This window comes from Carettochelys insculpta, chromosome 4 (genome assembly GCF_033958435.1).
Source record: "Carettochelys insculpta isolate YL-2023 chromosome 4, ASM3395843v1, whole genome shotgun sequence".
In the NCBI taxonomy this organism is placed as follows: Eukaryota; Metazoa; Chordata; order Testudines; family Carettochelyidae; genus Carettochelys; species Carettochelys insculpta.
In genome coordinates, this window is record NC_134140.1 from 131,478,236 (window position 1) to 131,504,670 (window position 26,435).

The 26,435-nt window shown below is 41.1% G+C and overlaps 1 protein-coding gene across 9 annotated transcripts in view; it reads right to left on the reverse strand.

Moving 5' to 3' along the window:
* Nucleotides 1-26,435, reverse strand: part of WRN (WRN RecQ like helicase) — a 97,425-nt gene that overhangs the window by 26,274 nt on the left and 44,716 nt on the right. For all 9 annotated transcript variants that reach the window (XR_012645491.1, XM_074993833.1, XM_074993837.1 and 6 more), the window contains exons 15-27: nucleotides 24,194-24,262; nucleotides 22,741-22,823; nucleotides 21,398-21,504; nucleotides 20,004-20,191; nucleotides 18,343-18,517; nucleotides 15,702-15,883; nucleotides 12,883-12,984; nucleotides 12,433-12,525; nucleotides 7,402-7,543; nucleotides 3,623-3,793; nucleotides 3,446-3,543; nucleotides 1,319-1,394; nucleotides 205-278 (exon numbers count right to left, since the gene is read on the reverse strand). Coding sequence is in view for 8 of the 9 variants with exons in the window: in XM_074993833.1 (XP_074849934.1) it covers nucleotides 205-278; nucleotides 1,319-1,394; nucleotides 3,446-3,543; nucleotides 3,623-3,793; nucleotides 7,402-7,543; nucleotides 12,433-12,525; nucleotides 12,883-12,984; nucleotides 15,702-15,883; nucleotides 18,343-18,517; nucleotides 20,004-20,191; nucleotides 21,398-21,504; nucleotides 22,741-22,823; nucleotides 24,194-24,262 (1,560 nt within the window). In the remaining variant the exon portion in view is untranslated. The remainder of the gene's footprint in view (nucleotides 1-204; nucleotides 279-1,318; nucleotides 1,395-3,445; nucleotides 3,544-3,622; nucleotides 3,794-7,401; nucleotides 7,544-12,432; nucleotides 12,526-12,882; nucleotides 12,985-15,701; nucleotides 15,884-18,342; nucleotides 18,518-20,003; nucleotides 20,192-21,397; nucleotides 21,505-22,740; nucleotides 22,824-24,193; nucleotides 24,263-26,435) is intronic.

Here is a 26,435-nt window from a genome sequence, read left to right on the forward strand (position 1 = left end):
AAGGTTATATAAAATCAGGCACCTGTACAACCTTTATCTTAGCACTGGTGATTTGAGACACTAAAATGAAAAGTTAAATTTACACCACAAACAGACTTTCTTTCTTTCTTCTTTGACAGCTGCTCTACAGATATTGCCTTTGCAACACAAAAAAGGAATAAGTAGAGAAAGAGGCATGAGCAGAAATAATTTAGCACACTGTACCTTTTATTTGAGACATTGCCCCTTGTAGAAATTCTACTTGCTCCTTGATAAGAAAACATTTCATGCAAATATGTCTGTTTAAAAAAAATACCAAGTCAGAAAGTCAAAGAAGATATCCAATTTTCCCAAGACAAGTAGTAACAGTTAAATATTTATTTAAACTTTTATAGCAATTTGTTTAAAGATATTCAGTGAAGAAAGGGATCAATATTTTTAAAAACGATTACAGTCTGTTGCATAATGGAAAAATTATTCTCTCTTCATATCTGGAGTCCACTGAATACACTATGCAGGAGTAAAAGTGTGTTGCAGTATACTGAATCTCATTGGAAAATAGATTTACAGTTTCTAACTTTGGTCATGGTACAAGAGGAAACAGTAATAAAACAATTTACAGACTCAATGGACAAACACTTTATATAAACAAGTCATGATGGTAAAATATGTTCATGCTGAGAAAATCTGAGAAAAGCTACGAAACTTGGAATCAGGGTTCTCTAACTCTTACACTGATGCAGGCATTGGCATTTCATCACATTTTCTGAAACTCCTTCGAAACTGCAGGAAACTATCTTAATATTTAATTTACATTTAATTTAATCCGAGATAGATAATTTAAGCCAGAATTATGGCTGAATCCACACAATACACAGTGTTACTGCTCTCTCTTATTGCTTCATTCTATGTAATGTGCAAACATTTAGATTACAAAATCCCAAGGAAGGAAGTCTCTGTCCTTTGTAAGCAACTTTTTGGAGGGACAAGTAGCGTTCAGCCACCCAAGACTGAGCAACAACAAGGAAGGGATTGTCATTTTCCACGTCTTTTGTGAAGCACATAGTGCATATTTCGGTGTTAATACTAACACTTCACTTTCACACGTTAATGCATTCATCTTATTGCAATCTATCAATTATTTTGCTCTCCCCAGACAGCTCTCAACTATCTTACAAATGATTTATATATCCTATATAGTGCTGCTTCACCGTGGATTTTAAATGGTCAGATGTGTGGACAAGACTTTATAGCTAAACTTATTGATCTGTTAGCTCATTTGTTCATCATTACTGAATACTGAAGTGTATGGTGAGTAATATTTTTCTGTAATACAGACCTGCTTCTCTGGTGACCACTTTATTGACCTCATATTTGGGGAACGTGATCTTCCAACCGATGTTGTCTGTCTATTGCTGTTAAGGAAGTGAATTCAAAATATAACACAAAGAAAAATAAACACTCTTTTGTGAAATGTGACACCTCAAAATAAACCTTGAGAAAAGATGGTTTTTGAACACAAAGAGCAAAGAATGTTTGCTTTTCATATACAGTAACTGGAGTTCTTTGCAGTGTGTGGTCCCTATGTGTGGTCCACCAGAGATTTTTTTGCTAGCTGCTTTTATTGGTGCACATCTGTCCCCTTCTCCTCTTCATGCTCCAAACTGATGGCACAGGGATGGCCTGCACTGAACACCTCTCCAGTTACCTTCCTACTGCACATAGCCCTAGCTGAAGGGCTCTGTAGTAGAAGAGGAGGAAGATAGGCAGTGGACTAAATAGGGACCACACATATCTCAAGAACCTGCTACTATATGAGGTAGGATTTCTCTCTTTCATCAATCGATGGTCCCTATGTGTATTCAGCTCTGGGTGACTCTCAAGCAGTGATCACTGAGAAGAATGTAAGGAGCCCTTCTGTATTATGGACTGGAGGACTACTCTGCTGAAGGTGGCAGTAGCAGCTGGCACCAGGGGATAATGAGCACAACCCCAAATTGCACCTTTACAGATTTCCAGGAGAGGAACATCTTTAGGTGAAGCTACTGATGCACCTTTGTCCTGATTGAACAGGCCCTGACTCCCTGCAGGGGAAAGGTCACCATTAACTCATAACACAGCAGGGCACAGCCCCAAAGTGTCTGAGACACGAGTATTTCACCCTTACCTGCTATGTGAATTTCCCTGTCCTGGGAAATTCTAAAGGATTTAGTCTTTCACGGGTAAAATGCCAAGCCTCAATGGGTATTCAGAGTGAGGCTTCCCGTCCTCACTGGTGGCACGCAGCTTTGGGAAGAGGATGAGTAAGTGAATGATGGGACTGAGATGGAATTTAAGGATTACTCTGGGGCTGGATTTTGGGTGCACTCTCAGGGAAATGCCATTCCTATGGAAGACTGTGTAAGATGGACCAACCATAAGGGTCCTCACCTCATCTACTCTTCTAGATGAGGTGAGGGCAATCAGAAAAGCAAGTTCCACTGAACATGAGGCGAAGGCTGTCTGCTTAGATGACACAAAGTACTACTCTTCTGTTGGTTTTGGAGCAGGAGCACATGTGGCCAGAGTGTGTTGACTGGTCCTAAGGGCTTGTCAACGTTATAGGTCATATCAATATAACGTATGTATCTCAGAGGAGCAAATAAGGCAACCCTGAGCAACAAAAAAGTTACAAAGTAAGCACCAGTGTCAGTGGGAGAGCTTCCAACATCGATGCAGCTACCAACTCTCAAGGAGGTGGTTTTATTACACCAGTGGGAAAGCCCTTGCCTATCAGCATAGAGTGTCTTCAGCAGTCATGCTACAGCAGTGAAGTTCCTCTTGTACAGCTGTGCTGTGTAAACTAGCACACAAAGAGCACCATTAATGCAAAGTGCCTTCTGACTGGGACCAGGTCTCTGGAGAACATCCAATTGTTTATGAAAGGTGTGCTGGACTTCCTCCACAGGGATCTGGAGCAGACGTATGACTGCCCTCAGAAGAGTTTTGAAATTGCCCGTGGTCATGCAGGTGTTGACAGTGAAGCCAATGCAACCCCTTGTATGGCAAAGATGACCATTCTGTGGGAGCTGGAGGTTCCCCATGATACAGTTCTTCCTCTTCATCCAATAGTTCTTGAGGAGGTTCAGGATATTCTCTCCATGGAAAGGGCTGCCTAGACTCCCAGTAGGCTCATACAGATTTGGGATGTCACATATATGGATCCCATAGCCCCAGTAAGACCTGTGTGAGAGGTGATACGGAAACTGGGGTGGTCCCAAGCAGGAAAGAACCACTAATTCAGAGATGTGCAGTCCCTCTCATGCAAGCAAGACTGAGCCCAAGAGACAACCCTTCCCCCCAAACCAAGTGCATTTACTGAAGAAGCCTCCTGCTTGGCACAGGCAGTCTTCAATAGTGGGGTTCACTCATTTGTTCTGCCAAAATAAGTGACAGATGTGTAATATATATATATGATTGTACTTACCTTTGAGTGTGAGGTTTCCTTAGATAGAGTTCTTCACTGGGCTGTAGCAGAAGGGTCCGACACAACTCATTCCTAGCTTTAGAAAGCCACTCTCTACCCTGTGGGATACAAACCAAGCCACTCAACTTTACATTTTCAAAAGAAACGTCCAAAAGGGAAGTTTTACAACAAGATTACCTTCTCAGTAAGCTCACACACAGTTGCAAATTTCCTTCGACCGGAAACTTCTCTAAGAAACCCCTCAGTGATAAGCTGTCGGCATAATGCCTTCCACCAATTCTCTGGCCAGTCCTTCCCACTGCCAAAGAGAGCGTGAGTTCGGTACTTGTCTGGGAGACGCTGGGAATTCTGAAATCATTGAAACACTTGAGTCAGACTCCCAAGTTCCTAGGAAACTATTCCATCACAACTAACAAAGCACAGAAATGGCCATGCAGTCCTGTACAAACATAAGCCATCGTTACTAAAACTAGGAACTGAAAACTGAAAATAACCAGACATACCAGAAATATGAGAATACCCCTGTAAACTTGAGAATATGTTCGGCAGAGTCATCTAATGCCCGTTAAAATGGCTGAATTTTGAAAGTTGAACCTCAATCAATCACTCTTTTTGTCTGTTGTTACAACACGGACTGTTGTTAGAACATTCTACTTCAGAGCCTTCTGCCAAGATTGCCAAAAGACTGTGGCCAAAATTTGCTTGTCTGCTAAGATCCAAGGCCGTTCCTCCCACTAGCACTTTCTGAACCCAGTACACAGAATACTCCAAATTCTGGCACAAGGATTGAGGTTGTACTCCCTTCCCCCTCCATGGGGACTGTAGAGAAGAAGAGCCAGTCAGAAACACCAGCTGGCAAGGGAAGAACAGTGCTTGCTTAACTATGTGGAAGAGGGTAAAATGGGGGCTGGGGGGGGGGCACCCTTCCCCCAGAAACCCTGTGGACCCAGAACTATTCTGGTGAGACTCTACACAAACGCTCTTGGGCCACTAGAACCTCTGGCTGTGGCCACAGCAAATCAGCAGCTAAATCGTAGGCAGTGCAGCAGAGTTTGAAGGAGTGTTTGAAGCTGGATAATGAGGTAGTTCTTCCCAAGTGTGACGGGGAGCATGGAAGAAAGCACGAAGGCACTTGTTTGAAAGCTTTACAAGTGGATGATGGAAGCTGAGAGTGTGGGCCAACTGGAAATGGCAGTCAACATCCTTACCGTGAATAAAAGATAACAGTTGGGGCAATAGGGTGCGAAGGGCCTTGAAAGTGAAGACAAACAGCTTTTGTTTGATGTGAGAGAGAATGGGGGGGCCAGAGGAGGGACCCAAACAGAGAGGTGACCTGGTAAAAGGTTTGGGCTAGGAAAATGATCCACACAGCATCACTTCAATGGATCAAGGTGACATTTGCCAAGTCCAGAGACAAAGATGGTGCAATAATCAAAATGTGAGATGATAGGAGTACGGTTGAGAGTTTAGCTGTGTGGATAGACCAGAAAGGCGTTATCTTAAGACATGTTACACAGAAATAATAGGCAACATTTAGGCAAACCCCAGATGTGAAGATCCAGAGTGGTGTGAATTAAAGATGGAACCCAGGTTATAGTCTGAGTGACAGGCAGGATGCTGGCATTGTCCACAGGGGTGCAGAAAGAAGAGAACATTTGCTGGAACAGTCTAGGGTCCCCTACGCCTCGTTAGCTCGCTTTCATGTTATTAGGTGTATCTGGGGTGAGGGCAGGTTAAGACCACACCCAGTGGTCATGAGGGTAAGGTCATGGTAAACCATGTCCCAAGAGAATAGTACCATTCCACTCTCACGGGGACTGAATGCTCACTGAAAACAACATTTGCAGTTTAAAATACATAAATATTTGTAACAATGAATTTTTCTAGATACGGCCAGATAAATAGGACTAACAGTAGTCCAATAATAATAATTACCTGAAATAATTACTAACATCTTAGATATTATTAAATATTAGAATATGATTAAAAGGCATTCATAAGAGTGGCCATGAAGATGGAGCCTAGAGTATCTCACATTATTTCAGATGATTAATGTGGTCATGTTCTGAAGTTGCATATTTTTCTAGCAGGAGTAGTATAAAATTTCAGTCAAGGCAACTTCTTAATTTGAAGACTCCCAGGAGGAATTGTTCAGTACCATACACTGACTCAGTTTTCAAATAATAGGTGAAATCTGATCTCTCTTGTGACCACCTGAAGTCTGTCGAGGAGCCCACCTGTACCTATTTGTTATGAACAGACAGTGCTAAGCTAAATAAAATCTAAGACAACACAATTCTTCATGGACATCAAACAAAGCTTCTGAAGAATTTGTATATCTTATGATAAAGATGGGTTATTTCTTAGGATTTTCTAGTATATTTAGCATTATAATACAACTTCCAAAGTCGGGGAAAAAAATCTAGTAAAAACAAACAGAGAGCTGTTGAGCCGAAGTTGATAGCAGGAGATATATTTCATTGCCAATTTCACTGCCCTTGTGGCAGTCTTCAACTTTCACATTAAAGCCTTCCAACTTGAAAGATCCAGAGGAATATAAACTGTGATCCTCATGTTTTATTAAATATACCAGTGACAAGTTTTTAATGTAAGTTACTCCTGTTAAAGGGAAAAATTTAATGAATTATTTCCCTACTATTAAAAAGTAATTTTCTTCCAAGCTAAAAGAGTTTTTCCACAATGTCTGTTTTATGACTGTCTTCGTATTTTATTCTTCAATTATTACTTTCCCTTGATGCTTAAAAGGCCTTTGCATGTAAAGATCTGTATAAATATTCAATGCCTTGCTTCAACATCATCCCCCAGATTAAGTCAGCCAAAGTGTCTGTTAATACAAGCATCTCTTCTACTCAATCATTTGTCAACAGGCTAGATACTTTGAAATTTAGAGACCAAAAAGATGCATTCTCCCTTCACTATATGAAAACAACACGTGTTAGTGTGAATGGTAGTTACACAACTTCATGGGGAGGGGAATACCTCCTTCCATTGAAAAGCATTTCATCTGTTATAAACAATACAGATTAAGTTGCAGGTAAAGTGTTCACAAGCAATGAAAAACTTTTAGTAACCCCTCCAGTATGCGACATTACTTCCATTTGTTCAAAAGTTGACTCTGAACAACTCAGAAAAAGACTGTCTAGAGGTTTAGAGTACAGGATCTTAAGTTTGGATCCAAGCTCTTAAGCCAGAAAGGGCTGGGAATGTTGAATGTTTAACCTTTAGAAAAAGGAGCATAAAATTATAAACACTTTGTGGCAGACAGAGATCAACAACTTATTTTACACAAGGACCTCATCTATAGGCATTACTGAACTACAAATAATTCACCATGGCTGTGTCTACACTACCACCCTCCTTCGAAGAGAGGATGGTGAGTAGGGTGTTCGGCATTCACTAATGAAGTGCTGCACTGCATATGCAGAACTTCATGAAGCAAATTCCCCCCCGCCGCAACTTTGAAGTTTTAATCTTCGAAGTACCAGCTCACATCTACTCGCGGCGTACCCGCCGGTACTTCGAGGTGCTGGGGCAACTTCCAAGTCCTTTCACTCCTCAAAAAAGATTAAAACTTCGAAGTTGTGGCCAGGGGGCAGGGGGATGGATTTACTTAATAAATTCTGCATATGCAGAGCACCACTTCTTTAATAAACTCCCAACACCCTACTTACCATCCTCTCTTCGAAGGAGGGTGGCAGCGTAGACAAGCCCCATAATAACAAAGAGCAGCTCCAGGGCTAATACACCACTACTACTGAGTTAGACTGTTCTAGAGGAAGGCTCATTATGTTGTAAGACTAGCATTTAGTGGACTGGGGAAAACGGGTACTATAAAGCAAAATGTGTGCATTGGTTTTGGGAGCAGGAATGGGAGTTATCCCAGGAACACTACCCCTCCACCCAGAAAATACGGAAGAAATTTTAACCACACTCACAGACCCTCGGAGAAACAAAACTGGAACTCCAGTTCCGAACTTTTCATTCAAGGCGCTCACTGCAGACATCAGCTGGTACGCCTGCTTCCCGAAGTCCTGCAAACTCTCTTCTGTGTCACTGTTAATAGTGCAGCAATGGATCCTCCAATGCACAGAGAAACAAAGAATACACAGCAGTAAAGGGCTTTATTTATTAAAATTTAGTTAGGTATATCAAGCATACATCTGAATTAGTTTTTATATTAAATACACAAATACACCTTTAAATGCACAAATATACTGTTCAAAATCCCAAAGTCATAATTCCATGATATAAACTGTGTTGGCAACACTAACTTGTGCCTGAAGACTTGTAGCAGAATTAACACTGTGGGAACAATCTTAACCCTTTTAACATTTTGATTATTCTAGTATTTTATCTAACAGCTTCAAAGCTGCTTTTGCACTACTTCTTGCATTTAACTACCCAGGGAAGAGAGAGGTCCTGAGATACAACTTTCACATGGATTATAGCTACTGTTCTCTCTGGGCACATGGGGAAAAACCACCAAAAATTAAAAGGTCATTTAGTAGGCATGGGGAAAGCTAGATCTTCCAAACAATCCCAAAATTAAAACAAACTCAAGCCACGACCCTTCATTGGCATTGCAATTTTAAAGCCAATATGACTTTTGTACATAGATTTAGGGCACAATGAAAAATCATCTCCAAAATAAAAGCTAGTAACTACAGTGCAACCAAGGGATTATACCCATAAATTGTGAACAGAAAGGAAGCATAGCTGAATTGTTTACTTTCTTCTGAGAGCAGCATAGTATATCTACATGTCTTATGCTGGAATTCTTATGCTGCCAGGGAACAAGATCAAGCATGCCAGTCTGCAACAAGGTGGAAAATAAAAACATTTTCACTTTTCTTGATGTTATCAAATACTTGGTCTCATCTCCCCTTGACACATGCATATAACTAATATCAACATTAGCAGGCCATATGTTAGAGTAGCTTTAGAAGACTACATCCCATCAAACAGAAGACTTAAGAACACCTTATTATATGCCCAAAAAGCCAGTCAAGAAAGAAGACTGTGCCGATTAAAAAACTAACATGCTTTACAGAGTAAGCATGTGTGAAGTATATATATGAAAGGGAAAGGTGGCAGTAATGAATACAACATCAGAAATTACAAATTGTAGAAAATGGAAGGGAAGTTAAAGGGCCGCAAGGAGAAACATATTGTAAGCATAGTTAAGGACAATTAGAGATTTAAAAACATATTTGGAATAAAAAGAACCCTGAGAATGGTATTGGTCCTTTGCTAGATGGAAACGGTAGCATCATCAGGTCCAGAGAACTTCAGTGCAAAGAGTTTTAAGGAGCTGAATGAGAAACTTTCTGGACCCTTACCACTGGTTTTCAGTAAGTCGCAGTGCACTGGGGAAGTTCCAGAAGATTGAAAGAAACCTAACTTTGTGCCAGTTTTTTTCCAATTGTACATGGAATTACCTCAATAATTATAGGTAGGTTGGCCTGACATCAATCCCAAGAAAGATAATCAAGTGACTGACAAATAATTTAATTAATAAAGAGTTAAAGTACAGTAATGTCGATTTGCATTAATTACATGCAAAATAGGCACTGCAAAATTATTCTGATATATTTTATTGATTTGATTACATGGTTGGTTGAGGGAAGAGACTTCTGGAAGGCATCTGAGACTTGGCCCTGTGAGACATTTGGATTGGAAACTAGAAAGGATATAAAAATAACATGCCACATTAATGGATTAAAAACTGGCTAACTGATAGGTCTCAAAATGTAAACAAACAGGGAATAGTCATTGGGAAGTTGTATTTCAGTGGGGTCCAAGAGTGATCAGCTCTTGGCCTTACTCTAATTTAACATTTCCATTGGTGACCTGGAAGGAAAGATAAAATCAGGGATAAAATTTGCAAATGACACAGAAGTTGGGGGAGTAGTAAATAATGAAGACAAGTGACAGATACAAAGTGACCTGGATTGCTTTGTAAACTAGGCACAAGCAAACAACATGAGTTTTAATATGGCTCAATGTCAGTGTATACATTTAGGAATGACGAATATAGGCCATGCTTACAAAATGGAGGCCTCCATCCCCGGAAGCAGTGACTGTGAAAACAACTTGGAGATTGTGGTGGATAATCATCTGAATGTGAGTTCCCAGTGTGATACTTTGGCAAAAAAACCTAACGCAACCCTGGGATACATAAGGAGATTAATATTGCATGGGAAAAGAGAAGTTATTTTACCACTCTATTTGGCACTGACGGAACAGTGTGTGTATTCTGGCGCTCACAATTCAAGAAAGATGTTGACAAATTGAAGAGGGTTCCGAGACGAGCCAGGAGAATGATTAAAGGATTAGAAAGCCTGCCTTATAGTGACAGACTCAAAGAGCTCAATCTACTTAGTTTAACAAAGAGAAGGTTAAGGGCTGACTTGGTAACAGTCTGTAAGTACCTACATGGGGAACCACTATTTAATAAAGAAACAAAACAGCAGAAATGTAGCACTTAAAAGAAGTGGGTCTGTCCCACAAAAGCTGATCACCGAATTAATCATTTTGTTAGTCCTTAAAGTGTTATATTTCTGCTGTTTTATTGGAATACAGAGTAACATGGCTACCCCCTTATTATTTAATAATGAGTTCTTCAGTGTATGATAAAATATGGTAGAGAAAGTACAATTCAGGAAATACACCAACTATGTAATATAGCACGGAAAGAAGGGAAGGCACCTAAGGAATGGACAAGATCCATGCTAGTGACAATACACAAGAAAGGAAGTGCACTGGAGTGCAAGAACTACAGGACGATTGCCCTAATGAGTCATGTAGGCAAGGTGCTGATGATGATACTAAGATCACAGACAGAAGACCATCTAGCGGATGAGCAAGCAGGGTTCAGGAAAAATAGAAGTACCATACAGCAAATATTGGCACTAGGATTGGTGGCGGAGAAAGCTCGACAAAAGAACAAGAACATCTACAGTTGCTTTGTCAATTTTCAAAAAGACATTTGACAATATAGATCAGAAAGTGACTTGGGCGGTGTTGGAGCTGTACAGAGTGGATAGCAGACCGATACCGATATTGAAGGATATCGGTGACAATGCAGAGGCAGCGGTGAGAATGTGCAGAGAGTCGGGAAGTTGGCTTAGAACAAGTAGAGGTATGAGATAAGCAGATCCGATGTTGACAGGCATCTTTATCATGCATATAGAGAGAGCAATGGACAAGATCAAGGAAGAGGTAGAAGGGATATCTGTGCACGGGATAAGGATTAATAACTTGAGGTTCACAGATGATATAGTTATCATTGTGGAAGATGCGAAGAAGCCAGATAAAATGGTGCAGGTGTTAAACAAGAAAGGGAAGCAGTATAGACTGATTATGAACATCGATAAAACAAAACCAATGGTATTTGGAGAATAGGAAGGAAGATCAGTGTAGATGGCATTGAACTAGAGGACACGGAGAAGTTCACGTATCTGGGGAACAAATTACATGATCTAGACTGTAAGAAGAAAATAGCAACTAGAATAGCAAAAGCAAGAGCAAGTTCAAAGGCAATGGATAAAATCTGGAAAAACAGAGGGATTAGCTTGGGAACGAAGCTGTGTGACTTGACAGCGTGTGTATTCAGCAGCACGTTGTACGAATGTGAGACATGGGTGATGACAAAAGACTCAGAAGAATATTGGTGTTTGAGAGGAGTTGTTATAGAAGGAGCTTGAGAATAGGATGGATGCAGAAGGTCACCAATGAGGAATGATACAGTCAAGAGAGAACCTACTGCGGAAGTTTATACAACGCAGGTTACAGCTATTTGGGCATATTTGCAGAATGAAAGAAAAATCAAGACCCTGGTATTCGGCATAATGGACGGTTTGAATAGGAGAGGCAGGCCCCACAGAGAATGATTTAGATGATTTAGTAGATTGGTGCAAAGATAGTCTACAGAAACTAAGTGACTCTAAACTGGACAGGGAAAGATGGAAGGAAATAGTGAGAGAGGCATCAGACACCAACGGGCGCTGAGCCCATGGTGGTTGTTGATGATGATGAGCTTCAGTATAGCAGACAACGGCATAACACAAAGGCTGTCAAACGTTTTGTACTGGTAACCCTTTCACACAGAAAGGCTGTGAGTGTGACTCTAATAAATTAAACACTGGGGAGCTTAATTTAATGCCGGCTGGAGCGGTCACATCCATCAGGCTGGCAGCTTGGGCCCCCTCACATCACCATCTTGCATCTCCAAGGGCTCATGACCCCCAATTTGAGAACTCCTAGTATAACATGAACCAATGACCGAAAACTGAAACTAAACAAATTCAGGTGGGAAACAGGGCGTACATTTTTGACACTAAGTGTAATTAACTCATTGAAATAACTTATTAAGGGTTGATAGATTCTCCATCACTCACAATTTGAAATCAAAATTGGAATTGTTCCCCTAGGAATCATTTTAAAGAAATCCTATGGTCTATGGTGTACACCAGGTCAGACTAGATGACCATAATGGTCACTTGTGGACTTGGAATTTGTGATAGTCAAGAAATACAAAAATATGCCACACATCTTTTAAACTTTCTTTAGAATTAATTCTATGAGGCAGATACCAAATTTAAAAATGTGTGTATGTAACGTTTATTTTAATCTTCGGAAGTACTGTAATAAGCCACTTTTTAAAATAAAAACATTTTAATAGCAGTAGTCATCTTTTGCTACAGGCTTTACTACAATCTGGATTTTGGTGTGGTGCACCTGTCTCACCCCACTACAGAGAGAGTAAGCCTACAATGACAGACACTCTTGTTCAAACATAAGCAAATTTCAAGAGGCTTTTTGTATTGACCAGAATACTCTAAAACCTAAGTGCACAAAAAAACCCCAGAATATTTGGTTAGCAGAAATTACCTAGTTACTACCACTTGTATGTTATAGGAAGTTGGATATTCTCAACAGTACAGTCTTCAGGGAGAAACATTTACCTGGACCAGCAATTATCACAGCATTTTTCTGTTCCCATGATGCCGGAGGAGGCCTTCCGGAGTTGTTTATCTTCAAAATGAGACAAGATGATTCTACCATGGGAACATTGAGAATTAAATAAAAGAACAAGAATTTACATGTTAAATTCATTGCACTAAACAATGAGTTGAAAGCATCATCAGTAATTGATTCACCTGGGAGCCAATTACTTGCACTTGATTTTATCAAAGACAAGAACATTTGTTTTCAACAAGTAAATTCAGATGATCCCAATAATGGTGTTTAGTTTTCCAAAAGACAGCAAACATGACTTTTCCAAATAAAACTGCATTTTTGCAAAGCACTTCAGTTACATGGCCACAATTTCAGTAGTGATTGAGCTGCAACAGCCAACACTAATTGCGTATTGTGGGCTTACAGAAAAAAATGCAATAAAATATACTACTCACTTTCTCCTGCAGCTGTTTGAGTTAAGGTATTTCTCTATCTTCCCCATCATCTTTAATTTGTATTGTCGGAATCTTTCATTACGAATCTCACTTAGAAGATGTCTGCCAATAAAACCATAAATAAATAGGCTTAAATACTGATCACTACCTCCCCTGCAAGAAGATATAATATGCGCGAGTAAACTGTCTGAAGAAAAGTCATTTGGCAATTCTGAAAAATTAAAAACAAAAACCCACCACTTGTTCTAAAGCTGTCCACAAGTTCCTCTCTGAACTTATAGTGCCAGCAAATTCACACTACTTACTACAACCAACCTATTTCATACACATCGGTGGTTCTCAATCTGTAGCTGGGCAGTGCTCCACAAAAAGTCATAACACAAGACACTAAACCTTCAAGATCACTGCAAAGTAGTATTGGGATGGGGAGAAAGAGAGACATCTCTGCCATCTTCCTTTCTGTAGATTTCTTCGTAGGAGCAACACTAACAAGTCAATGCTATCATCAGTAGCAACGAGACTAAGGGGAGGCAAGGCTGGGGCACCGTCTGTGGCTAACTATTTTACACAATACTGACAGGAGCATGTAGAGTACGTGTAGTTATAGGCTCCAGTGAAAAGCAACTGTGCAAACATGGAGGCATATAGCTACATGTGTCAGTACCTTTTGCCTGCTATTTCCTCCCCAGCAGAATCTTTCCTTGCAGAAAAGAAGGGAGAGTCCTCCAGAAGCAGGAAGCTAGCAGAGCTGGTCTCTGCTCCCAGAGTCCTTTCCTGCTGCAAGGGAAGTATCCAGGAGCAGGGAGGCAGTGCAGATGTGGAGGTATGGCTTGGGCAAGGAGAAAACTGAGTAGAGCACATGCTTGGGTACATACCCACACCCTTCCGGGGAACTTTTCCTTGCCTAAGATGTGCCTCACATTATGAATACCCATATTGGGAGAGCTATTTGGGTATGAATGCTACTCACTGGCCAAAGAAGTGTGCAATGCAAACATTCCCTGAAGCTGGATGGATCCAGCTGGATTCCAAAACTCTTGAGGGCATCAGCATGTGCTTCATCCCCTTTCATACTGAGAAGTTCCTATCCCTCTGAGAACTCGAATCAGCTCCCTGCAAGATGCATCTTTGCCTTTCATGGTGTGATAGTGCCTGCAGGTAAAGTACTGATTCTCTTGCGAGGCATCTTTGGTACGTCCCTAAAATAGGACAAGCTGATAGGAGCACATGAAATTGCAGCTCAACACTCATCCAGATCAAGGAGAGTTGACAATAAATGATTGTACCAATAACTGCCCAGTCTCCACATCTCTGGGAAAGATAACTGAGCCAGGGGCCATGGGACAAAATCAGCAGCTCTTGATAGCCTCCCATTTTTGGACCCATGAAATGCATGTTTTAGATTGGGAAATAGGTGTGTCATGCAAACAGTGTTAGCCTCACTGGTCAGTCTTCTCAGCAAAAGGTGAGACAGTCACACAGACAGGCTAATACTGTCCCCAGCAGCCTCTGACATTAGTAACGGCAAGAGGGTATTAACCTGACTGCGGGGCCTGACAAATGCAGACAGAACCCCAAGGGACTCCAGGCCTTCCTTCTGGAAAAGTCGGAGGGAAGCACCGAACCATGGCTCTTCCTCCCAGAGGGCTCTCAGCTGTTGAGTCCCATGACACTCAGCCCGGCCACTCCTCTTGTTTGCCATGCCCTCGTGAAGCAGTGAGGCATAATGAGTTGTACTAGTATCACTATGCCTAAAATGCACAGATCTTAATTTTCTCTTTTGCAGATCTGAAAGGAACAGCTCTCTCAGGGTCTGGAGGGGAGAGGGACCAGGAAGAAAGCTGGCTGGTTTAGACTCAAATGAGATAAAAAGGAGTTGATGCTTTTGGTATTTCTTAAACCAGCCAAAGATTACAACTGTTCTCTCTTCTGTAGACCTCTTCCAGAGCTTTACAGAGGTTCACAGTCCAGAGAATTAAACTGTTCTCTGCTCCTAGACCCCCAGACAGTGACAGCAGATAGAAACACCTTCTGTCTCACCTTTAAACAGACACGTGTTTGTACTCATTTCCCTGCCTGAGTCACCTATCCCCTTGTGTCTCTTAACTTAGGGAACTGCAAGGCTGTTTCTCTTGGGTCTCACACTCGAAAACATCAGACACTGCAAAACGCAGCTCCGACCCATCTTTTCAGGTAGTCAAACCAATAAACAAACTTGATCCTGTGCTCTGCACTCTATACCTTGGCAGCCAATTCACTGTGTAAAGAACAAGTCTAAGGTCCTAGTTATTTCATGTATCACCTCTGTCCTTGAGCCACAATGGTAGCAAATGAGTTGGGAAGTCAGGTTATACCTCCTAGTACTGGTTACAAAGGCGAAACTTGTGCGAGTCAGGCAATCTCTGAGTGGGGCTGCTCACCTCTGGAATTCAAACCTGCTGTCAAGAAGTCTAAACCAAACTGGTCAGTGTTTGTTAAAGACTGAATTCATATGGCTTTTAAGTACATGTTTAAAAAAATATATACAGGCCTTGTACTTAGCATCCTGAGCACTACTTGCCTTTATACCAAGGGCCCTCCCTGGGAAGCTGAGTGGGATGAAGCAGAGGATTGCTGGACACATATTCTGTGTCTGGAGACCACCGCACAGCGAGTGTTTTTCACGTATATGAAGTACAGCCACCCTACATCGATACAACAAGGTATCTTTGCTACCGGCAAAACTTTTAAACCTGCTGCCTCCTGCTCACTCACGATAGTAAATTCTGGCTACAGAACGAAAACATCTTCTATGCCCCAGCCTACTCTGAGTACTATACCTGTTGAAAGTCATGTCAGCTGCAGTCCACAGTATATAACAAGAAGCAGGAAGCCCATCACGGCCAGCTCTTCCAATTTCTTGGTAGTAGGATTCCATTTCCTTAGGGGCACCATAATGAATAACTCTCCGAATGTCTGCTTTATTGATACCCATTCCAAAGGCTACGGTAGCCACAATGCACTGGGAAATAATCACAACATACATGTTTAATTTAGCTGCAAAAATACACCCAAAGCTGTATTAATGGCAACACAGCATGTAACACTTTGTGCTGCAGATTCAAATTTGGGCCCCAAATTTAGTAGCTTCAAATAACACTGAGTTCCTACACTGCTGCCAGTAACAAGTCATGTGTAAGCAGCAGCATAAGCACATCATTAATCAGTCATGAGTCAGAAGAGAATGCACAAAGCAGGGGATGAGAAGTTAGGCAGGCTGGGTTCAACCACCCATACAAGTCACCGTACTTTTGGTGATGGAGATTATCCATACACATTATGGATATACGAATACATGTTTAAAAAGCCCTGTCAGATCAGTGATAGAACCACCACCAGAAACTTTTTATTTTCCTCTAAGAGTGAAGGAGAGCGAATCAGCAAGAGGTTGAAGTCTTAAAGATCACGCTCTAAAAGCAGCAAGCTATAACTATTTCTTTGTGCACGTGGGATATAGCAATGATTTCGTTAAACAGAGTTAAAGCAAACTTGCGGCTCACTGCAAGTTTCACTATTGTACTAATTTAGATGTGATATATGCACAAAGGGTGTTAACATCACTCAGTCACTGTCAAACAGTTTTCATCAAAGTCCAGGGCTTAAAATGCAAGTGACTGCAGCTTGTATGGCCCCATGGCAAATAAACGATTAAAAATCTTTTAAACTTTTTACTAAAGAGACAGAAAAGGAAAAACCACTAAAGCTTTTGAAAAGTTAAGTGTTAACTAATGTTTCATTTTCACATCTCTTATTCCCTTTCTGTGTAGCTGAAACAATTTTTCTAGGAAAACACCCTCCTTCCTCTCATTATTTGACAATCTCTTGGACAGGATCAAAGATGGTAATAATTGTATGTTTTGGGAACAAAAGATTGTAGTTCAGATGGGCTGGGGGTATCACAGTTGCTGAAGTCTAATCTCAGGACTCCCCACCCCTTCTGCTTAGCAGTCTCAGATGGTACCAAGGTGGTATTTGGCACACAGCAAGAGCTGATGAGGATGGCAGTGTCAGCTGGTTTGCTACCTCTCTGGCCCATTCTCATCAGGACACCTCTCAGGATCAAAATAAGGAAGGCCAAGGGACCCAACAGGTAATGTGGGTGGCAGCTAGGACAGTGAAACCTGCTTCAGTAGCTTCTGTTTTCTCCATACGTTCCTCTAAAACATCTCTTTCTTTTAAAGATTCAAAAAGGGACTAATGGGTGAAATAGCCCCCGCCTCCAATACTCTGCCTACTAATTAGGCCTAACAGTAAACATATCAACTTTGGCTCATTAACTTTCAGCTCCAGATCTGCTGCTTTTAACAGGAGTAATTTCAACACAGCTAGAGGCTGTGTCTACACTTACCTTGAAGGTTGACAGCTGCTACGCAATTTCTAGTACACCAATTGCATACCAAAAATCAACTTTGCAGCTGTCAACTTCCATGCCTGTCTTCACTACAGAAGGTCGACAGGAGTGCTCCTCCCATCAACCTTCCTTACTCCTTGCAGCTCGCGAGGCATTACAGGGTCAACGGACTGGTCGATCTTCAATGTTAAGTGTAGATGTAGCCTTTGAATAACATCAGCTTGGCCTTTTTGTTTAGACTAATGAAGTTATTCTGCCTCCTTTTCATACTCCCCCCCCATCAACATTTATTATAGGTTACTGATATGTCCTACAAACTTTTACATATTACAGTTAAGCTCAATTTAGATGAAGTTGTAGGCTCAACCATCACAGCACACAACCACAATAAATCAGAAATTTCATTAATTAAACTAGAACAATTCATGAGGAATTTTCTATAGCCTCCTCATTATTTCCCATGGCAACATGATCATCTTATGTTCTGCAGAAATACATGGCATATAAGTAAAATAATACTCCACACTTCCTGAAACTAATCAAAACCTGAGGATAACATTATTAGTTTCAAAATAATATCATGGATAGAAATGGGTCCCTTACCTTGTTTTTTTCCTAGAAAGACATGAGAAAGAATATGTGTCAATGAGGCTCAGCATACACAAAAGAGCCAAATATGAGTCATTTGAAAATCCACAATCTAGCCAGTAAATCAGCCCAAAGTAGAATGTTACAGAAGAGTGGTGTGGAATATTCTCCACTTCCTGCAATGTTATTGTGATGTGTGTGACGGAATGACTGCACATCAGCATGAGAAAAGTCACTCCCACTTATCCCCTGTAGATTGTACGTACAGGAAAGACTGAAGTCGGTTAGGATGAAGTATATGTTTAAGATCCTTATGAAGTAAATGACATATGTCACTGTCCCCACAGACAGGATGAAGAAGACAGAGTATATGAAAGGTATAAAGTAAATGTGAAAAACAGACTGATATTTCAAAATCCTCTCAGGCTCTACATGTCTCACCCACTTCCTAAAGAACAAAGTCCTGTACTGCACATTCATACCTGAACTTCATCTCTCATGAACCTGTGATGAGCATCTCTCCTTGCTTTGATTCCCATGCCAGCATGGTACGTGCCACAGGACACATTTAATTTCATCAACTCAACAGCTACTTGTTCAGTGGTCTTCCTTGAAGGGCAATAAACAATAGTGGGTCCTTCAAACTCATATGTAGAGCTAAGGAAAATAATATAATAGGTAAATGTGCTGGAAATGATAAGGAGGTCACTTTTGAACCACAAGTTCAACATGTGAGTTGACAGACTAAGGGCTGCCAGGCTATAGATTTTGCAGAAAGTCTTCATTAACCGGGGTGTTAGAAGCTTTAAAATCTGCATTATTCTTCTTATTCACAGTTGTTTTTAATATTGTCTCTCTCAGGAGGCAGATATCTAGCCGACCCAACTGCAATCACTCTGCAGACATCACTGCAGCTATAATAATGGACACCAGCTAAGGATCTCTTAGCCTGGGTGAGACTTTTGTCAGACAGAAAGCCACTCAGAAGAGCTAAAATCTCTTTCATTCCCATAGTATTTGTTACCTGAATGATTTTAAAGATTTTTCCAGTATCATATCTTGCTGTCACATTACAACTCATGGGTGCTGTTCCACCAAGCACTTCTTCTGAGCACCATTGTGCTATTTTCCGATACATTTGCTATGATAACGGGTGTTGACCATTTTTAAAAAGAGCTAAGAACTTTGGAAAATCTTTTCACAGTGGCAACCAGTCTGCTGCCCTCCTCTCTCAATTAACTAACTAACTAACACAGCTACCTTTCTGTTACTATTCCCCTTCTCTGTACCAAGCATACTTCCCAACCCCAATCCCCATCTACAGGTACGCTCCCTTGCTCCAACCCACCCACTGAACAACCCCTCCTTCAAGCTCACTCAGTCTGGCACCCTTTACCCCATATCAACAGCTCTCACATTCTGTTTGCCCTCTTTCCAGCCATGGTGCCCTCTGAAACAAAACAACTCTCCCAGGAAAGTAAAAGTATAATAACCAAACAGAAATATACATAAATACAGAGCTACATGTTGTTCAGAAAACAGAATATCATGAAGTATATCACAACAGAAGAGTAGTGACCCATCAGCAACTAAAAGGACTGCCACTGAAACCCAATCTCTCCCTCCCACCCCACATATGCATTATGGTTTCAAGTTGGTGTTTGTGTAAGTCAGTAAAAAAGGAAGAGAATGTCTGTACATGAAGACCAGTTCGGAAACACATTTGGTTTTTTTTTTTTTGTCTGCAGCTGGGAAATGAAACCAAATGTTAGAAATGAAAATCTTTACACCGATTTCAAACTTGTGCATAATCTAGCCTTATTTGCCATATTTTGTGGCTTAGAAAATAATCCACTGTACAGCCAAATATTAGCATTTGCATTATACCAAGACCAAGATTAGTGGTTATATGTACTAGGCACTATACAAACACAGCAAGAGCGTAACACCACACTATGAAAATCTTAACTAGCCAACACAAAAGGTGGAGGGGGAAAGAGGCAGACACGTGGAACAATCTGCCTAGGGCTTCGCAGAACCAGAAAGAGAATCACTTTGTGATTCTTGGTTCTGACTCCCAGTCACGCACTCCTTTGACAATATCTGAGATATAACAACGCCACCATGTCTAGAAAAGCCTCACCTCTGCTTTCTAATAAGAAACTGCTTTAAATCCTGAAGGATATGGCCAGTTTTTCGTCTAACTTCTAAGTATAGGTTAGGTCGGTCAAAGCTAGTACATGTGACCAGAGGATTCTTTAGATTTAGACAACGCACTATGTCTTCTCTAACTGAAGGGCTTGCTGTTGCAGTTAAAGCAACGATAGGAACCTGAAATGAAACAAAGAGAGAAATGATGGAAGGAAAAGAACAAAAATTGAAACCACTCATTCTTGCTTTTTTATTTCATTGGGATTGACATTTAAAACAGGATGAGACTAGAAATCCAATAGCCTTTGTCCCAAGAACAGAGACAATATTATACTTCTTCGAGCTTCGCATTGTCTCAAAGAGATATATTGTAGAGATCCTTACCAAAAAAAACCAAACTGACATTCACCTGTCTGCAGAGAGGAAAAAAGTTATATTTAAACACATTTCTTCAAACTGGATTCGGACAATTATCTCTACCACATTTTCAATAGGATTAAACTAATTTTCAAATATGAGCACCTAAGGTTAAGTACCTTAGGACCAGATCTTCAGTAACTGGAGCCAAAAGTTAGGCTCCAAAGCCCATATTTTAGCTACCTGTGATTAGGACTTTCAAAGATACCCATGTAACTAGAAGTCAATGAGACCCGTGCTTCTAAATTACCGGAGTGCTTTTCAACATCCCACTCAGCCTTCTGAGTCTACATGTAGGCACCCAGATAGAAGCTCCTATTTTTGAAAAATTTGGCAGTTAAGTCTGTATTTTATCACCTAAATAAATGCCCTAATTTGCAAAACCACTGAGTACCCAAAACTCCAGGGTATACAAATTTGAAAGTATGGTGCCATAATGACTAAGGTGTTTTAAGGCTAAAACCCAAGTTGAAAAAAACCCCTAATCCTGCTTAAATGATGGAGTTCCAGATATAAGTGCCTACACACAGACCAGTATCCTCCCCATAAAGCCTCTTCCAGAAAAGCTGCAAAAGCTCACTAAGGATCCACATATTAACAGCTCTTCACTGCAGTAATTTAAATGGCAATACATTATAACTCAAGTTCTTCCATCAGATGTAAACACACTATTTCATCTCCTCTGAATTTAAATAGGACATGTAGGTGTGTATATCTGAAAGCATATTTCAGCACTATGAAGGCTTGAGAAATAGCCAAGCTAACTTACATGGCACAGGGTGTTTCAAGACACACTATGTATCTTGTGTGCACTCTGGTTTCATTCAAATGTCTCAATGTTTCAAGCACGTCAAAAGAAGAACAATTTCAGATAGAAATATCCTAAACCTACTAGAAAAATGTACTTTTAAATATAATTTACCGCTTCCATTTATCTTATTTAAAATTAAATATACCCTGGAGCCTCACCAAGGGTAGTGCTTTCTTTAATGAACCCAAAGTCCTAAATGAGTTCCTGAAGTCATGCCCCCACTCTGATATGCAATGAGCCTCATCGACAGCTATCAGTGTGATACCTAGGGGGAAAAAAAACAAACAAACACACACACACATGCTATGAACAGAAAAGTTTTAGGAGAGGATACGAAATGTTCTAGAAACTATAAGCCTCATTTACTCAAGTTAAAACTTTACAGTGATAAGTCTGAGCAGGGGAGATCAGCCCTCGGCTACTACACAGATGGGAGCCACAGACACCCCAGAGACAATCACCACCCATTTTCTTGGGTTTCTAAAATGGCTGCCAGCTTAATGGCCAGTGGCAATCCATTTTCCCATTCACTCATTTCATATGAAGTCATGGGAAATTTCCTTTCCTCTCCTTTTCTCTTTGCCATGTCTCTGGCTTTCAAACCCACTGGTCATAAGATGTGGCTCGAGTTAGCTCGTCTTCTACATAGCAAGGCATGCGTCCTTTCTCCCCTTTCATGCCAATACAGACCAGGCCAGTTCGTTAATGTAAGTGTAGGTGTTTAAAGATACTTTCAATTTTATTTCCTTGGTACTGATATGAGGCCTGAGATTCCCACTGTTGCTCCAGAACTTTTAAGAGGGAAATGTGAGCACAGATAAATCTGATGGGAGAGGACCTTCTAAAGCAACTCTTAATAGTAACACATGCATCACATATTATGGTGTGAACTTCACTATGTCGCTCCAGCCAGTGCCTTTATCAGCCTGTTATATGAAGGACTCCGTAGTTTACGGGCCTTTGCTCAGGAAGTACCAAGCATGCACAACTCTACTGACTCCAGTGGAGTTCAGGAACCTCTTTGCCACTCACAAGCACTGGGTACGAATTTGGGGAGTCAAATTTTTTTTTTTAAGTTTAAATTATTTTGAGAAGCTGCAATGATCACTCAGGGCACTAGGTGCATTAGTGTCGTTTGTAAGAAAAACTGTTTATTCGTCACAATGCTCACCATACTGCCTGCATCTATCAAGCATAATATTCTGAAAAAATCAAATGCTAAAACATGCTGATTATTTTTCATTTCTTGAGGATACTTCTGAGAATGCTGAATGCATGTTGCGCTGCCAGTACTGAAGAGAATATACTCATTCTTGTGTTATCCTGTTCTTTGTAGCTGATCTTTTACATGATATATAGGCTAATCATTTTATTGGCAATCACAGAAAAAAAGTCCTGCGGGAAACATTAACCCTGTGTAAATTCTGCATTACACAGTAGTGCAAAATTCCCCAGGAGTAAATGTCCCACAAGATCCCAAAGTTAATTTATCACAACTTACCAATGGTTTGGTCAAGTTTCTGAAGCAATGATAAGTTCCCTGAGCAGAACTCTGGAGTTATATATACAACTCTATAGTGGCCCCTAAATAAAAGAAAAATATATTATCATATTCACTGAAAGAAAGAGATCCCAAACAATTCATTCAGCTGAAATGAAAACAGTGCCTCAGGTAAGACGAAAATGGGGACAATATGGAGAGGTTGTGAAGGAAGAACATGACAGGAAATGATGATGCAAGGAGAGGGTAGAGATAATGGAAACAAAGGGAAGGAAGAGAAAGAAGAAATGAACTTGCACACCATAGGCTGACAGTGCAGTCAGACTCAGACATTGTGTCAAGGAAATCACTGTGCTCACAACTCCTCTCTCTCTCCCATCTGGTTCCCCAACACTACATGCGGAATGGGATTCAGGCCCCTCATGACAGCTTGACACTGATGGTGAGGGAGCCGGCTTGAGCAGAACTTAAGTGGTCGATGAAGTGGTTGGCCTTGTGGTCTGGATGCAACTTGCACAAGCTTTCCTTTCTCTTCTCTTCCCTTCCCTTCTTTGACTGAGAACAGGCTCAGACTCCCAAACCCATATGTGGGGCAGAACTGCTGCTCAGAATCTTACACTACCCTTCAGAACACTCCATGAGATGGAACTTCAGGCACCTGTTTTAAGTCATCAAGTGCTGGAAGAGATGAATAGGCAACCTGAGCTTCTGTTGAGGACAGGGCCTTCGCCTTGTGAATCCATCCATAAGAGTCACTAACTCAGCACACAAGGGGGAGGGTTAAACTTTGAGGCTTTTGTCTCAGCCATGAGGCAGAAAAATGGAATGAGAGTCACATGAACAGCCAACCATAATGGAAAACAATATCTGCCAATGAAGCAGAGAAAACTAATGCTAAGTTACACCTATCCTAACCAGTAAGAGCTAAAGGTGACGTCTGACCAGAAAAACAGCACAGGAGCAGGCTGAATGCCATTGCCTTCTGATTCACTGTCATAGGCAAAAGGGCCAACAGCCACCATGGGCCTGGGGGCAAGGTTAGAAGGGGACCTGGCCCCCTGCCCTGGAAGGTGTGGGGCCAAGGGCAGAAGGTTTGCGACTTAGGGCAGACAGCTCTGTCCCCACTCCCACGCTCCCTCAGAGCTGCATGCAGAGCTTCGGGCCCTGTTGCAACTGTCCTCACTCCCAACCAACCTGTTGGCAGCCCTGGCTACAGGCTGTAAGAGATGTAGCATCAAAGGGCCCAACAGACTCAGATGGCAAAAAGGCCCATATGATAAGGGGGAGCCACAGAATCAACACGTGAAGAAAAATTCACAAATGTTTCACTGGTAATTAACATGAGCACAATGACTTCAGCCAATTTAGCAAATTCTTTTAAATTCTTTCCAGCAATTTAAGTATCTGTATGCAGGACCTGATAGTTGAGAGATTAAAAAGTAATAAAACTTACTCTTTGACATCCCCTATCACATTTTTTGACTGAGCTGATCCAAGCAAGCAAGCTGGAATACTTGACATTCTGTACAAAGAAAGCAAAAGCATGATATGATTTGTTCATGTGAAATTACTTTTTCCTTTTTTTTAGCCAGTTTCATATCTATCACACTGTTTTACTTCTCATCCCATAACTACTTCTCTTTACTACCTGCTTTTCACAGACCTTACCAAAGGTTTTTTCCAAGTCTAACTACTTGTCAATCAGCTCTCATTTACCCCTACTTTACAAACCAACTCAGAAAATCCTAAACAGACTAATAAGACTTAATTTTCATTTGCAAAAATTATGCTGTTTAGATCCTCTCATGCCATGATCTTTCAGGTGTTCTACACTACTCTATTTAATTATTGTCTTAGCCAGTTTACCAGGCACAGATCGACGGCTTACAGCTCTGTAATTACTTGGGTCACCTCTAGATCCTTTAAAAATACGCAGGCACAAAATCTGCTACCCTTCAATAAAGTAGCTGTTTTAAATGAGCAATTCAGTATTTTGCTAACAGCTCAAACCCTTCATACTTGAGCACTTTCAGAACACTTGGATGTATACCACCTGGACCTGGTGATTTATTGCTTTTTACATTTCTATTTGTTCCAGCCCTGGAACACTTCAACCTCTGATAGCATCTCATCCAAACTGACAGCTGAATTACTGGATGTATGAGACTACAGAGATCAAATATCTCCAGACTGCAAAACTAATGAGCCAGGGGGCAGGTGATGAATAAACAGACACTCATAGTACATTGCTGGGAGCCGTACAAATATCGAGATAGCAGACAAACATATTCTGCCTAATATATGTCCCCAGGTGCCTGTGAGAAGCAAGACTGGTCAGTCCAGCATCCTATCTACATAATACTAGATTTTTGGAGCAGAAAAAAGCAAATATAAATAAAGTTCTTAATACAAAAATTCCATTTCTGGGAAAGGCTTTTTCCCTGTCTGGTTTGGACAGGATGGAAGAGACTAACCCAGCATAGTTGTCCTTCAGATTACATCTTAGTTATTTACAAGAAACAACGGCACATGTATTTTGGTTATATAAAATGCAAGCAGTAAAAATCCAGAACATTCAACATTAATATTAATAGAATTTAAAAGCAGAATCGACTATCCCCCATAACACAGGCCAGAAAATTTCACCTAGCAATTCTTACTAGTCTTCAAGTGATGGAAAAGTCAGCACACTCTAGGTAAGTTGATCTCATGCTTAATTACCCTCTTTGTTAAAAAAAACCATGCCTTAATTGCAACTCGAATTTGTCCATCTTCAGCTTTTAAAAACTTCTGGCTCACGCATCACTGCTTGGAGTCCAGAGAAGACCTTCCAGGGTCTCAGATATCCAGCATACACTGTTCTGACAAGTTTTTTAAAAGACAAGTTTTATGATGTGCTTAGTGCTGCCACAGTGCAAATACCTGCTCGCGAACAACTGTACATTCTGGGTGACTTCAATGCGAGAGTTGGAGCCGATCGTGACTCGTGGCCTTCCTGCTTAGGCCACTTCGGTGTGGGAAAAATGAATGAAAATGGTCAACGTCTTCTCAAACTTTGCACGTACCACAATCTGTGCATCACAAACACATTCTTCCAAACCAAGCCACAGCACAGAGTGTCATGGAGACACCCACGCTCAAAACACTGGCATCAACTAGACGTGGTCATCGCTAGACACGATAACTTCAAAAACGTCCTTCTGACACACAGCTATCATAGTGCTGACTGCGATACAGATTCCTCATTAGTTTGCACCAAACTCAAGGTGATTCCCAAGAAGCTGCACTGCTCTAAACCAACTGGAAGGCCCCACATCGATGCCAGAAAGATGGCTAACTCAGAGAGAGCTGAAAAGTTCAGAGCGACCCTCGAGGAGAATCTGCGCAGCAACCCTGCGGGTGCCGATGTCACATCCAGATGGCAGCATCTGAAGGATACAATGTACAACACGGCCTTGTCGGTGTTTGGAAGAAGAGCTAGAAACACAAATGACTGGTTCGAGGCTAACTCCAATGAGATGATTCCAGCCATCGAAAAAAAAAGCACGCTGCACTCCTGGAGTACAAACGTTCGCCGAGCCAGAATACCCTGCAAGCGCTCAGAGCAGCCAGAAACACAGGACAGCAGACGGTCAGGCGCTGTGCCAACAACTACTGGCTCGAGCTATGCAGCAGCATCCAGACCAGTGCTGACT